Below are 14,197 nucleotides of genomic sequence, written 5' to 3'. Positions count from 1 at the left end.
ATAATATATCAGAAAGTCCTCTCATAAATGGGTTTGACGGCATAAGCTGACTTGAAAGGAAGAATGAACGATTATAACCTCCACTTGAAAAGAAAATATGGTGTGTAGTTTATTACTGAGGATTATGGAGGAGGAAAGAGCTGATTTTAAGTTAAGAACAGAAAAGCAATGACATTCTTGAAATTCACTGAAGTCTTCATGTGGCAGACAGTGGGATTTAGCAAACCAAACTTTTAGGCTCCTGATCTGCTCCAATAAAACAGAGGCAGAATTGCTTTCTTTCACTACATTATTAGCGCCATGTTATTAGCATGTGATACTGCAGCAAGGAGTGTTTCAGGGAAAAAAAAGTCACCTTAAAGCTAGTATGGTTCTTTCATGTTAGAGTCTGGTTGTCAGGATCTCATGTTGCCTTTTAAAGACTTTTTAAGACTGTGTCTTTGGGAAATTCCACTGTGGGGAAGTGGGTCGGAAGAGGAGATGAGGAGAGCTTTGGGGATTTGCAACACAGGAAACAATATGAGCTGTCCTTGTGATAAGTCCTACAATTTGCAGAATATTAAAAAAAGTTTAAGTGATGTTATTCCCTCATTTCTAGAATTACAGTAAATTCAGAGTGCTTCCCCCTCTTTGCCTTGACTCCCCACCCCAACCCTCAGGTCCTGAAGGGTTTGCCTATAATGAGTCATTAACATCTGGTCCAGACACATGAGTATCAGAATGCCTCTCATAGCCATGGCTGAAAATGGAAACACTGGAATTCATATGGGATTTATTGGTCAAACTTTGGCAATCTAGGCCCTAGAGACTGTCAGTGAAGCTAGGATAAGGTAGGGAATTTGGGAAAACTGGGAAAATGGACTTCCCTTTTAGATCTGGTTGGGTCCAGTTTGCCTTATGTAGGCTGCCATGAGAAGTGGGGGAGGAGGCAGAGAGAGCTTAAGCGATTTGCTTGAAGTCATACAGCTTCTAAGTGGCAAAGGCAGGATTTCAAAGTGGGTTCTTTGATTCTTATGGGAACAGCAGATCCCCAGTCCCATGGGTCCATGGTTCAGGGAACTCTTGTTGCAGGATTTAATCAGGTTTCACTCTGTACTTGCATATATGATCTCTTGGTATAGGTAAAAGTATGACTGATTTCTAATCTTTTATTTTGGAATAAAACCTGAATGTGATGTGAACTATGAAACTAAGGGTGATGTTTAAAAGGAACAATTGGAAAATATGTCTACATTAAAAGTATTAATTTGTTTTTTTATGTTCTGCAGATCACCAGATTAAAAATTGATCGAAACCCTTTTGCTAAAGGCTTCAGGGATTCTGGGAGAAACAGGTAAGAAAAATTGGGAAAGTGGATTCCATGAAATCTCTTTCTCCTTCACTCTCACCTGCCTCTTGTGATTCTGGATTTGTCAGGGGCCATCTGTTTTAGAAAACACAGATACATCATATAATAAAGAAAAATTAAGGTAGAAAGTTGAAGCTGGCTGGGAGATGGGGGGAGGGATTAAGAAGTGAGACTGGGGTCATAAAAAAGAAAAAAAAGTAGCATCAAGTAATCAGTGAAAAAATATACAGAATCGAGAAGGAAGTTTAACTGGAATATAACTTAAATTTATACATGACCAAACTTCATATTTACAATCATCTTTTCTGATTTTCCTTGTATGTTAAAACGTTCATGTGAGAAATCCCCACAAAAAAATTAGATAGTTGGAGAAGTGACCATTAAACCTCCAAGTGTAGAAAAAGATTTCTTTGTTTTTGTAGCCTAAATATGTCAGATAGCCAGTTTTTCAGTCCTACACTTCATTCTAGATGCAGACATACTTGTCAGTGATTTAACCTTTTAGAGCTAATTAGGTGGTGATCAGTTACTAATGAGAGTGAATTTTAATTTTAGGGTTTTTTTTGTTTAGTGGTGATTATAATTAGTAGAATATAACATTGATCAGAATTCTTAAGTCTTTCAAATTGTCTGTCTTTGCAATAGCATTGTTATTGTCTAACTTGTTCTCCTGGTTCTGCTTACCTCACTCTGTATCAGTTCATACAAGTCTTCCCAGATTTCTCTCAAATCCTCTCCTTATAATTCTTAACCTTTCTTCAGATGAAGTGAACAATTTTTTCTTAATTTAAGTATTCCAAACACTTTTTTGGACCTGTTCCAGTGATTCTATTACTTTCTTACAACATGGAATACTGGTTTAGCACTCTCTGAATTCTTAGCACCCTTTCTTAGTTTACTTGAGTAGGAAACCAGAGTTGTCCCAGAACAGGAAGGAGAGCTGGGCAAACTTTACTTATCAGGGAAGACTGCAGGTAAAATGAGTCCAAAGTCACAGGATACTCCCAGATAGTCATCAGTGTCAATGACTGGGCAAGAATGAACTTCTATACTTAGAAACCACTCAAGCATCCACTGCTCTGAGTACTCAACTGAAAATAAACTCTTTGAGACACAGCTCCTGTTTGTAATTGTAATAGCCATGTGACAGTCCCCTTAGAAAACACAAAGGACTTGGGAAGTCACACTTATTTATGAGCTAGATAGAAAGAAGATAGCATTCATTTTATTTTGCAGATGAGGAAAATGAGTGCCCAAAGCTAAGGGACTGAACCTGGGATCTCATCAGTCTAGGAGATTATCAGTTAGGAAAACTTCATTTAACAATGCATTTTGCCTCCTTTTTTAAAAGGGGTTTTTAACCTGGGGTCAGTGAGCTTTAAAAATCTTCTTTTTAGTTATTTGTTTTTTGGCAAGGCAATGGGGTTAAGTGACTTGCCAAAGGTCACACAGCCAGGTCATTATTAAGTGTCTGAGGCCAGATTTGAACTCAGGCTCCTGACTCCAGGGCCAGTACTCTATCCACAGTACCACCTCGCTGCCCTAAAAATCTAAAAAAAAATTTTTTTTAGGTTTTTGCAAGACAAATGGGGTTAAGTGGCTTTCCCAAGGGCCACACAGCTAGGTAATCATTGTCTGAGGTTGGACTTGAACTCAGGTATTCCTGACTTCAGGGCCAGTGCTCTACCTACTGTGCAACCTAGCTATCCCTAAAAATATTTTGATAGCTTTATTTCAGTAATTGTTCTTCTTTGTAATTCATTTTTTAAATTTATGGGTTTTAAAGATGTTTTCAGAAAGGCCCCTTGAGTTTCAACATCCTGTCTACAATATAAAAATGGTGAAGAAGCTCTGAAATAGATCTCTGAAGTCCCTAATTTTATGATCTGTAAAGCAAATCATCAGCCCACTACTCTACCTTCCTGTCCCCAATTTATCTTTTGAATCCATCTGTATTTCCACAGGTTGGGTGAGGAGCCACCTTAGATGAAGAGATAAGATTTAGAATACTTGTTCCAAGCAGTTCTTGTTTCCTTCCTTGGATCTTCCTGGTTGTTTCAGCTCTCTTCAGTTATTGCAGAGCTAAGATTGCACAATTGTTATCAGTTTCTCTTTGTTTGAGTCTCTAATAGAATTGGGGAACTTTGTACACACTTATGCCCCATTATAAGCACCCGGAAACTTCTGTGTCTCCTCCCAGAACCCCTAGTAGGCCAAAACACACCCCAAAACAACTTAGTGATGTTTCTTGTCCAAGCCTCCATGGAAAAGGAACTGCGTGATGATGTCATTCAAAATGTCTCTAGGGCTCTTCACCTTGATCTCTGAAGACCACACAACATCATTTCATGTGCCATTTTCCAGCCGCCAATCTCTTCCAGTTTCTCAGACTCAGTTAACTAGATGATGCAATTCTTCCTTTTACCCCAACCATCCTCATATAATGTAATGTGATGCTCCTTTCCATCCCCATCCTCCACTCTCCCTCCTGTCCAAAATAGATCTAAGAAACTATGAGGTTCAACTCTTTTCTAACCATAGGTCATGGACTTTGTTTTTAAATATTCTTAAAGGTTTCTGTTCCAAACATTACAATCATTTTCTGCATTTTATGATATAATCTTGGAGAGGTGCATCAATCAATGAGCATTTAAGTGAAATGTCCTCTGCCAAATGGCCAATATATATGGTTGAGGCAGGATTTGAACCTAGGCCTTTTGGGCTCTGAGGTTGACTCTTTAACCTTTATATTGCACTATTTGGAGACTGTCTTTATTACATCTACTGATTTTGTCACAAAATAATAAAAACTTTAAAAAATAAAACAAACCCTCAGTGAGTGAGGGCCAGATACCCAGTTACCCATACTCTAGTGACCAGTTTGGTTCCTGGGCCCCACCTATCAAACAGTTTCTTATTATTAACAGAATGTCTTTTAAAAAAATTTAAGAATCTCCCAAGGCATCTTGAACATTAAGCAGTTTGTACAAAAGAATATTTGATGAGTTACATATAAATGTACCAGAAACATACGGATTAAATTTCTCTTAAAAACACATGGGCTTAAACATTAGGGTGGAAGGTGCTTGGCCAATGTCTTTTGGTTTTACTGAACTCAAAACATTTGTGAAATACTTTGGAGACCCAGAAATTGCCAAACCCCAAACTAAAACATGTTCAGGTTTGTCAAGTACTATCCATCCCAATACAACCCAGAGGGCCTCAAAAGGGGAAGGACCAAGCCTTAGTCAGGGCCTGTGCAGGGGAGAAAAAAAAAAAAGGAAGAATGTTCCCCACCCAGCTTTACAGTTCTTAAGACTTCTCACTCTCATCTATCATCAAAATAAATGATTAAGAAATCAATAAGCTAGAGTTCTATCGACTTTATCCCTTTAATGTTTGTGGTTATGGGGTAGCTAGTGGGCATAAAGAAGCAGAAGATAGAAGCATATCATGTATTTGGGGTCTAGTGAAACCTGAGTCTGAATCCTTCCTCTGATATCTCCCAACCTTGGACTCAGCTTTCCTCATCATTATTTAAAAATAGAAATACCCTTTATATCTACCTCATGGGTCATTAGAGGAAATAAAATACACACAAAGTGCCAATACAGAGTAGACTCTTAAAAATGTTTGATTGATTGCAAATCTCAAAGCATCTTGTTATTTGCTTTATGGACAGATATCCAAGGAGTCTCAATGTAATATTAGCATCATAACATAAATTTTCTAACCATTGCTTTTTAGCCATTTTTCACACATGCCTGACTCTTTGTGACTCCTTTTGGGATTTTCTTGGCAAAGATAGGAGCAGTTTGTTATTTAACTGAGGCAAACAGGGTGAAGTGACTTGCCCCAGGGTCATATAGCTAATAAGTGTCTGAGGCTAGATCTGAACTCAGGAAGAAGAGTCCAGGTCTGGCACTCTATATACTGTACCACCTATACATTGTACCACCTATACATCATAACCACCCCTTACTTCTTGAACTATTTCTGTAGGTGGTGGCTTCATCCTCATTGAAGGTCTTCAAGCACATGGTTTAGACCAGATCAGTCAATTAACAAGCTTACTATGTTCTTTTAATGGTAGGTGTCCCCTGAGGCTCTGTACTTAGTGCTCCTCATTTTTTCCCTTCTATTTGCTCTTAACTTGGTGATCTCATCAGCTCCCATTGGCGCAAACCATCATTTCTATCCAGATGATTCCCAGATCCTTTTATCCAGTCCTTGTCTCTCTGCTGAGCAATTATTTGTTGGACATTTTGAACTGGATGTCCCAAAGGCCTTTTAAACTCAACACGTCTCAAAAAGAATTCATCATCTTTCTCCACCAAACCCTCCCCTCTTCTGAATTTCCCAATTCCTGTCAAGGACAGCCGTCCTTGAAGTCACCTAGTTTAAAAATCCCAGTGTCATTCTTGACTCTTTCTCTGATTCCTCTTTCCTTCTTACTTCCCTCATTTTTTTTTTGTCAAATCTTGTGATTTCTTTCTTTACCGCAGTAACTCTCAAACCTTTCGGTCTCAATATCTTTTTAATTTCTTGAAAATCGAGGACACCAAAGAATTTTTGTTTCTATAGAATTTATCTATTGATATTTTCCATATTGGAAATAAAAATGTCTTAGTATTATTGTGAAAACAGTTCTGACCTTATGGATTCTGTATAAATTCAGAAACCACCAAGGACACCAGGATCATCTTTTGAGAATAGCTACTCTACATAACTTGAATATGTCCCTCTTATTTTACTCAAATTCTCATCATCTCCCTTTTCTCTGCATTGTTAATATAGTCTTTTAAGTGGTTTGCCTGCTTCAAACCTCTCCCTCTGCAATTTACCCTTTATTCAGTTGCCAAAATGATTTTTCTAAAACATGCTTCTGATCATGTTACCCTCTTATGCAAGGAACTCCAGTGGCTCCCTATTACCTTCAGGATCAAATTTCTATTTGTCCTTTATTTGTCATTCAAAGCCATTTACAACCTCTCCTATTTCTTTCTTTTGAACCTTCTTATATTCTCCTCCCTTCCCTGGGCTGTATGGCCCAAATCCTACCAGCTTACTTGTTATTCCTCCCCTGTGACCTTCTGTTTTCCTTGTCTGTACTTTGACTCCGGCTGTTCCCTACACGTTTGCACTTGATGCTTCCCAGGTCCTGAATATTGTCCTTCTGTGTCTTATGTTTGGAATCCTTGGCTTTCTTTAAGATTCAGCTCAAGCATCCACCTCCTCCAGGGCCTTCCTGGCCCCCCTCTCAGGTTATCTTCCATCTCCAATGAATTTTTCTTCTGTGTTCTGATGTACAGTCATTTCCCCATTAACTTAATTGAAAAAAATTTCCAGGGTTTTAGCACAGTGTCTTACAAGAGTGAATATTTACTAAGTCCCTGCTAGTGCTAGGAAGAACAGTGGAAAGAATGTTGGGTCTGGAGTCAGAAAAACCTGAGTTCATATTTGGCCTCAGACACTGAATGGGATCCTAGGTAAGTCACTTAACTTCTGTTTGCCTCCGTTTATCCCTCTATAAAATGGGGGTAATAATATTACCTATATCCCAGGGAATAAGATAATATTTGTAAGGTGCTTAGAGCAGTGACTAGTAGGCATCACGGTGATGCAAGTTATTAATATTATTATGCCTGATAATTGGTTGCCAGTTTGCCCAACAAAAGTGAAAAACAATTCCTGAAGTGAAGGAGTTGACATTCTAATGAATATTCACAATCATACATCTATGCAAATTTACATAGATATATGCGAGTTAGAACACCATAAGCCATCGTTACAACCAAAAGAAAGGTAAACTAAGGCACACAGTTCTGATCTTGTTCAATTTATTAGAAAGGCTAGCAATTACCAATAGAAGGCATCTTTAATTCCTTAGCAAGTCAAAAGACCCCGAATGAGGGCAGACAAAACTAGAAGGCAGCATCATAGATGGGGAGAACACTGTGATTGACTACAAAGTCTAAAGCATCATAGATGTGAGGAACAATACGACTGACTGAAGATTAGGAAGGAGGTACTAGCAAGAATTTCTCCTCTCATCATGTTGCTAAGAGATGCTCATTCTGGGGGCAGCTAGGCAGCAGAGTAGATAGAGTAACTGCCCTGGAGACAGGAGGACCTGAGTTCAAATCCAGCCTCAGACAATTAATACTTACTTAGCTGTGTTGACCTGGACAAGCTACTTAACCCCATTGTCTTGTAACCCCCCCCCAAACCCCCCAAAAAACAAAAGGAAAAAGAGAAATGCTTATTGTTTGAGTTCATTTGCAGGGACAGTTAAGCTATGGTGGACTGCACTAGTTTGGATAATAGGCAAGAGTCATTGGTGTTCAACTGCATCCTTCAAGGATAACAGATTTGCTCCACACAAGAATAAGAACAGTGACTAGTAGAAGATCTGAACTTTGAAATTTAGCTCAGAGACAATGTGATTTGCAAGAAACCTGTATTTCCAAACTTAACTTTGAGATAAATGAAACATGACTTTGATAGTTACAAAAAAGTCAGTAGTAATACAGAATAGAATCAATAACAATATTGAATCCATTTGATTTTCTTAATTTTCACAATTATAGAGCCAATGGAAGGTAACCTTAAAAGGGATGCATGACACCAGTAGATGACTATTGAGGTCCCATTTAAGTGATAAATTCTGTGATTTTGTGGTCATTATTTATAGAAAATATCATTAAGACAGCTTAGTTGGGGGAAGTTGAATTCTCATGTAGCCCTCCTCCCATTTCCCATTCTGTTCCTCTGTAGTTATCCCCCCCCCCAACTTAGAGGTCACCATGGAGTTTGGGAAGAGTGTTGGTAGGAATCACCAACCTGGGGTATATATCAGGATCATATTGCTAGAGCTGGAAGGTACTTCAAAGAGCCAAACATTTCATTTTACAGATGAGGAAACGGAGGTCTAGAGAAGTTCAGTGATATGCTCAAAGTAATACAGAAAGTAAGCAAGAGAAAGACTGGATTTGAACTCATGTCCACCAAACCCAGATCCAGGGCTTTAATTAGTGGGATCATACTTTTCCTCCACAGTTGCAGCAATATTATCATCCCCACAGGGTGGTAATGGGGTATTCCTCGGGCCTCCCAGTGATGTGGATGACCCTTTCACAATGGAACCACAAGCACCTGTGACTTTGACTCTTCATTTGGTGGGAGGGGGTTGGGGAAGAATTTTTCCTTCTTCAGAGTTGCCATAACTCTCTCCTTTTCGTCTGTGAAGGGCTTTGGGTAGGCCTAATGCGATCCATTCCTAGCTCAGATTGATACAGAACTTTCCAATGCACATTCCCTAGCAACATACTAGAGATGTTATTCGTTTAAGCATTTTCCCCTATTTTACAGAGAAGAAAAACAAAGACAAGTGACCTATACAGGGTCACATAACTAGTAAATGATAGAATAATTATCCAAAATCCTCCTCTTAAAAATTAAATTAACTGTTTTTAAATTAACAATCATTTGCTTTCTTTCCTCTTTCCTCTTTCTGTTACTGGGAAAAAATATAAAATTGTTGTAATCTGATATAAAATATTGCCTACAAATAGATGATTCACAGCTTTTAATCCCAAGAGAAAAGTACAAGTGGATTAATTCAAGAAGACCTCATTTTCTTCCAAGTTGAGAACCATACATACATCTTTCCTGATCATTAGGGTTGAATCCAATCCAATCCTAAAATGGGAAATAATCATAATTTATAGACAACTCAATTACTAATATGTCATCTGCAAATGATAAGCAATTTTAGTTCCTTAATTTGTGAAAATGAAGCAATATGAATATCCCAAAATATTTTCTTTCAAACTTGTATAACATCCCTCTCCAAATTTCTATTAGTTAATAGCTTCTAGACAGCTTAGACCCTTGATAGTAATTAATGTTGTGCCAATGACCAGTGTTGGCTGGTATTTTGAAATGCCCTAGTGATTGTCCTATGGAGGTTGCTGGATAATTTGGGAATTCCTATCATCCTCTGCTGCCCAATATCAGCATCATCTGAAAGCATCCACTGCATGTTCAATTTTATAGGACCTGGTGCTGGTTACCATGTTGAGATGCAGTCACACTCCATACTTTGTGAGAATTCACAACAGTAACAAGACAGACACACAGACTTAGAGGCAGTAGAGTAAGAATATTAACCTAAGAGGAATACAGTGATGAGGTAGCTACTCTTTTCTTCTTTCAACTGAGGTTCCTGAGTTATATTCTCCAATCATTTGATTGAGTTGAGCTTCCAGTTGAGGCAAGTGTGAAACAGGAAGCAGAGCTGTTGTTGGAGAGGTATTGAATGATCTCCAGATGCTGTCCATCCAATCCCAGTGCTTTTATAGGGGAGGTGAAACATGGAGGAGGAAAAGGATGAGAGAAAGAGAAAAAAATGGGGTAAAAAATAAAGGGGAAGGGAATAAAAAGGAGAGGAAGAGAAGGGAGAAAGTAAAGGGGAGAGAGGGGCAAAGAAGATAGGGCAGTGGAAGAGAGAGCCACAAAGAGGGAAGGGGAGGGGGAGTGGTTCAGAGACCTTTGGAAGACTATCAGGATGATTTTGAGCTGAATCTGTGATTGATTATCATTTGAAATGAGATTGGGAAACTTTGTCTTTGAAAAGCAGACCTAGCTATGGATGATGGGGATCTCTGTGTGCTTCTTGGCTCCTATAGGCAAAAGAGGATATCCCATATTCTGGAGCATCTGCAAGCCTTAGGAAGGAAGGGTGTGATGTGAGCAAAGGCAGGAGGGCAGGGGAGGCCCAACAACAGCTGCCTAGAAGTGGGATGAAACTTCTATCAAACTTTCTTCATTTATATACATCAGGGAAGGAAAGGGACTCTTTGTATGCTGCCTTTCTGTCTGACTTCATGATGAGGGCAGGATGAGCCCATCAATGCTTCATTTCTGATTTTAATAGGTAGACATGGGAAGTGTTGTTGGAAAGCTATTAATAAAGGGAGGAATAATGCCCTTTGTGGATTGACTCTTGGGAGGTAAAAGCCCCGGACTTGGGAAAGATAGTTTGCCAAGTTTGTTCTTGAATTGGAAGGGCAGAGATTGAAATGAAAACCAATACTCTGAGTGTCAGGTCTCACTAGTCTAAAGGAGGAGACTTCTCTGACCACCTTATCAACTCACTGAAAGGGGAATCCAGCCAGGTACTGCTCTGACATTGAAGGTCATGAATTGAAGGCAAGAGAAGGCCCCCTGAAAGCAATTTAGCCCCACTGGATGTGAATATGACTGCCCTGGTAAAGGAGTTAGTTATTTTTATTTGATTTTTTTTTTAAATTTTAGTTCTTGGTAGGGTTGGAGTTAAGTGACTCGCCCAAGGTCACACAGCTAGGTCATTATTAAGTATCTGAGATCAGATTTGAACTCAAGTCCTCTTGGTTCCAGGGCCGGTGTTCTATCCATTGCATCACCTAGATGCCCCTGGGTTAGTTAATTTTTGCCAGATTTTACCACCAGCTTCATCTAGGTCAATATGTTTTTAGACAACATTCAGGGAACATCTCCAAGCCAATTCAGGATCAAACAGAAAAAGGTGAAGTTGATTTTTCTATCAGAAGACTGAGGATATACGTGACTTTATCTTAGAAGTGCTAGAGACTGTGAGGATCTTGTATTACACTTTATGCCTCTTTAACTTCTATTCTTCCAATCAAGGATGCCCAACCTCTAATTCTCTCCTAGGAGTCATAGACTCCTCCACCATTAGCACCATTCCCCAAATCCCCCAATATACATCAAATCATTGTTATCAAATCTCAAAATAAGAAGAACCAGTGGCATTTCTAGAATCAAGAGCACTAGTATAATTAAGTGAGAAGTTTGTTACCAAGAAGCTACTTTTTACTTCATGCAAACAGGCCCACAATTCTTAACCTATACTTTGCAGATCGCAAAGGCCAAGTCTCAAGTTGCATCAGGGTTGGAGCAGCTCATCTTAGGCATTCTCAGATGTTTCTGTTTGCTTTCAGAGAATTGTGGCAGCGTTTTTTTTTCATCAAAAGGTCTAGGTGGATAGGAGCTATACATAAAGTTAGAAAGACCTGAGACACTTGCTATGTGACTTAGGGCAAATCATCTAACTTTTGATTGCCTTAGTTTCTTTATCTGTAAAATGGAAATTAGTTGCTAGGAATGTTGTGAGTATAAAATCAAACAATATATGTTGAGCACTTTGTAAACCTTAAAGTATTAGAGAATAGGACCCACTCTTGATGTTTGTTTTTGTGCTTTTATCTCCCTTTCTGAAAATCTTCCTTCCTAATAGGGTCACACATAATCTAAAGGAATGACTCTATAATGGTGGAATTTCAGGAACCATAACAGGTGTTATGGACAATGGATTATGCAGCAAGGAAGAAAGTTGTGAAAGATCTGGGAAAGCTACAATGTGGGGGCTGTTATCAAATGGAAAAAATAGAGGTGACTAACAAGTGATTAATAGCAGAACCAAAGTTGACACCTTTGCTTAAGACCTTTGGAGACATTAATATCATAACAAGCTCCGGAGCCTGTTGTCAGGATCCAAGAGACAACATATGGTCAGCGCTTTGCAAACTTTAAAGCGCTTTGTAAATGCTAGCTATTATCCTAGAAAAAGAACATTTGTTTTGGGTTAGGTTTCAGTTAAAACCCTTCAATAGAATTCTTCCTTATAAGTACCCAAGTTCTTTCCCTTTTTCATCAGTTATCTATAGCCCTTTGAGGTGACTAAAACAATGAAACTACTCATAGTCACATTTTATTTTCCCATAGTATCTTTTATCTAATTTACTCAGAGATGTTCTGAAATATTTAACAGCCACTTCAACAAATAACATTCTTGCATCAAGGGCATCATGTTAGAAACTAAGCACAAGAAGATGAAAAATATTACAGGGACCTTGAACTCACGGAGCTTACAAATGAATGAGAAAAGGGGAAGACCAATTTTCAACTAAAAAGTGTAATATAATTAAGGATCAAGGAGACATTTGGGGAATGGACCAAAACTTTTAGGTGACCATCAGGGATAGTTTATGGAGGAGGTGGAATCTGAGCTGAGAAGCTAAATGGTTCAGGGGATAGAGCACTAAATTTAGAATCAAGAAAATGAGTTCAAATCCTGCCTCATACATTTACTAGTTGTGTGATCCTGGGCAAGTTACTTGATCCTGCTTGTCCCAGTTCCTTATCTATAAAATGACTGGAGAAGGAAATTGCAAACCACTTGAGTATCTTTGCCAAGAGGGCCAAAAGAGTCTGACATGACTGGAATGATTCTATAACCATGGTACCTGAGCTAAGCCTTTAAGAAAGAGACAAGAGTTCAGTAGATTGAGTTGAAGAGAGTAACGTTTAAAGCATCTCTCCATATATAGAGATGGAAGGTGGGAGAGGACAGAATGATATTGGGGAAGAGAAGCAGGGCAGGTTAGCTAGATGGTAGAGTTTATGAAAGAGAAAGCTAGGAAATGGGGCTAGAAAGGTAAGTTGGAATAAGATTGTTGATGACAATACTAGGGAGATATGGAAATGTTTCTAGTTAAAGAGTGACAAGTGTATTAGGAAGCTTATTTTGGTAATTGTGAAGAATTTCTATGGGAGGGAATGGAGGTAGGACAACCACTTAGAGGGCTATTGTAATTCTGTAGGAGAGAGGGGATGGGATCCAAAAGGGAGAAGTTACAGTGTGACTGGGGAAGAGGGGATGCTTGCAAGGGATATAGATAGATGGAGATAGAACTGATTAAATCCTTCAGAGAACCATGGGTTTAAGCAATATTTTCCCCATTTTACAGATTATAAAACAGATAACACAGATAACCCGAGGAAATTTCCCAATTTGCACAAAAATTCAGTGACAAAACCCAGAAAAGAACTTAAATCTGGGAATTGGGGCCCACTTTGCCTAACCCAAGGTCACATTCCCTCTCTAAATCCATTGCTCACATGATGGTTGACTCATTTTGCAAGCTGAGATCCATTTGGCCAATCATAAACTCTCTTTCAAGCGCTGTGCTATTCCAAGTGTCTCCCTCCCAGTGAGTATCTATATTTTCATTTATTCTCCCAGGAGGCATTAGTTATGTTTTTCCACGTTGAACCTCTTTCTATTCTTTCCTTGCAACATTTCCAGCCTCCTTGGATTTTGCATGATTTTTCTGTTGTGACTGGCATGGATAAAGCCTGCCTCTTGGGCCAACCTATGGATTTAATCAATGTTCTCCTTGCTTTTATTCTTAATCATGGTTACAGGTACAGTACTAGGTAACCAGACTTAAATAGACCCCTAGCAACACCCAGTCAAATATCTCCTATATATTTAATTTATAATCATTGATCATTTCTCCTGGCTTATAGTCTTTTAGAGTATGTTAAAATACGTTTTTTAGTCTTGTTATTTGTTCTCTCTACCCTGTCATGAGCCTTTTCCACTATTGTCCTTTTGGTCATATTGTATTGCCAGAAAAAAATTGGCAATCATTTTGTTATCTATGGCTCTTGACCAGTAATGGTGTCATCTAACAGGATGATGTCTTTGTAATGGCTAACATATTGGAGCCTGTGATAATGAGGCCCACTGTGACTTGAGGGACATGTTTTTTTTGTTCTCTGAGGAGAGAATTTGAGGATCAGACCTAGGTAATATAATGTTTCCTTAACATTTAATACAGAGCCAGAGGAGTGGCAATGAGTTGGACTGCAAGGAAGCAAGAATACTTTCTTAAATTATAACTGTCAGAAATTAGTCCATTGTAGTTCCTTTTCTTTGGGCTAGGGACAGCTTGAACTCTTGACTTCATGTGTCTATTGTGCACTAGCAGTTCTGTCCCC

The 14,197-nt window shown here is 38.7% G+C and overlaps 1 protein-coding gene and 1 long non-coding RNA gene across 4 annotated transcripts in view; one reads left to right on the top strand and one right to left on the bottom strand.

Moving 5' to 3' along the window:
* The window catches only part of TBX15 (T-box transcription factor 15), a 164,788-nt gene that overhangs the window by 125,121 nt on the left and 25,470 nt on the right, over positions 1-14,197 (top strand). For all 3 annotated transcript variants that reach the window (XM_074188566.1, XM_074188564.1, XM_074188565.1), the window contains exon 6: positions 1,269-1,333. In XM_074188566.1, coding sequence (XP_074044667.1) covers positions 1,269-1,333 — 65 coding nt within the window. The remainder of the gene's footprint in view (positions 1-1,268; positions 1,334-14,197) is intronic.
* LOC141488475 (uncharacterized) overlaps positions 1-14,197 on the bottom strand; it is a 50,019-nt gene that overhangs the window by 11,435 nt on the left and 24,387 nt on the right. The window lies entirely within an intron of this gene.

This window comes from Macrotis lagotis, chromosome 5, assembly GCF_037893015.1.
Source record: "Macrotis lagotis isolate mMagLag1 chromosome 5, bilby.v1.9.chrom.fasta, whole genome shotgun sequence".
NCBI classification, from domain to species: Eukaryota; Metazoa; Chordata; class Mammalia; order Peramelemorphia; family Peramelidae; genus Macrotis; species Macrotis lagotis.
The sequence above is the reverse complement of the archived record's forward strand: the minus strand, read 5'-3'. Positions and strand labels throughout refer to the sequence as shown.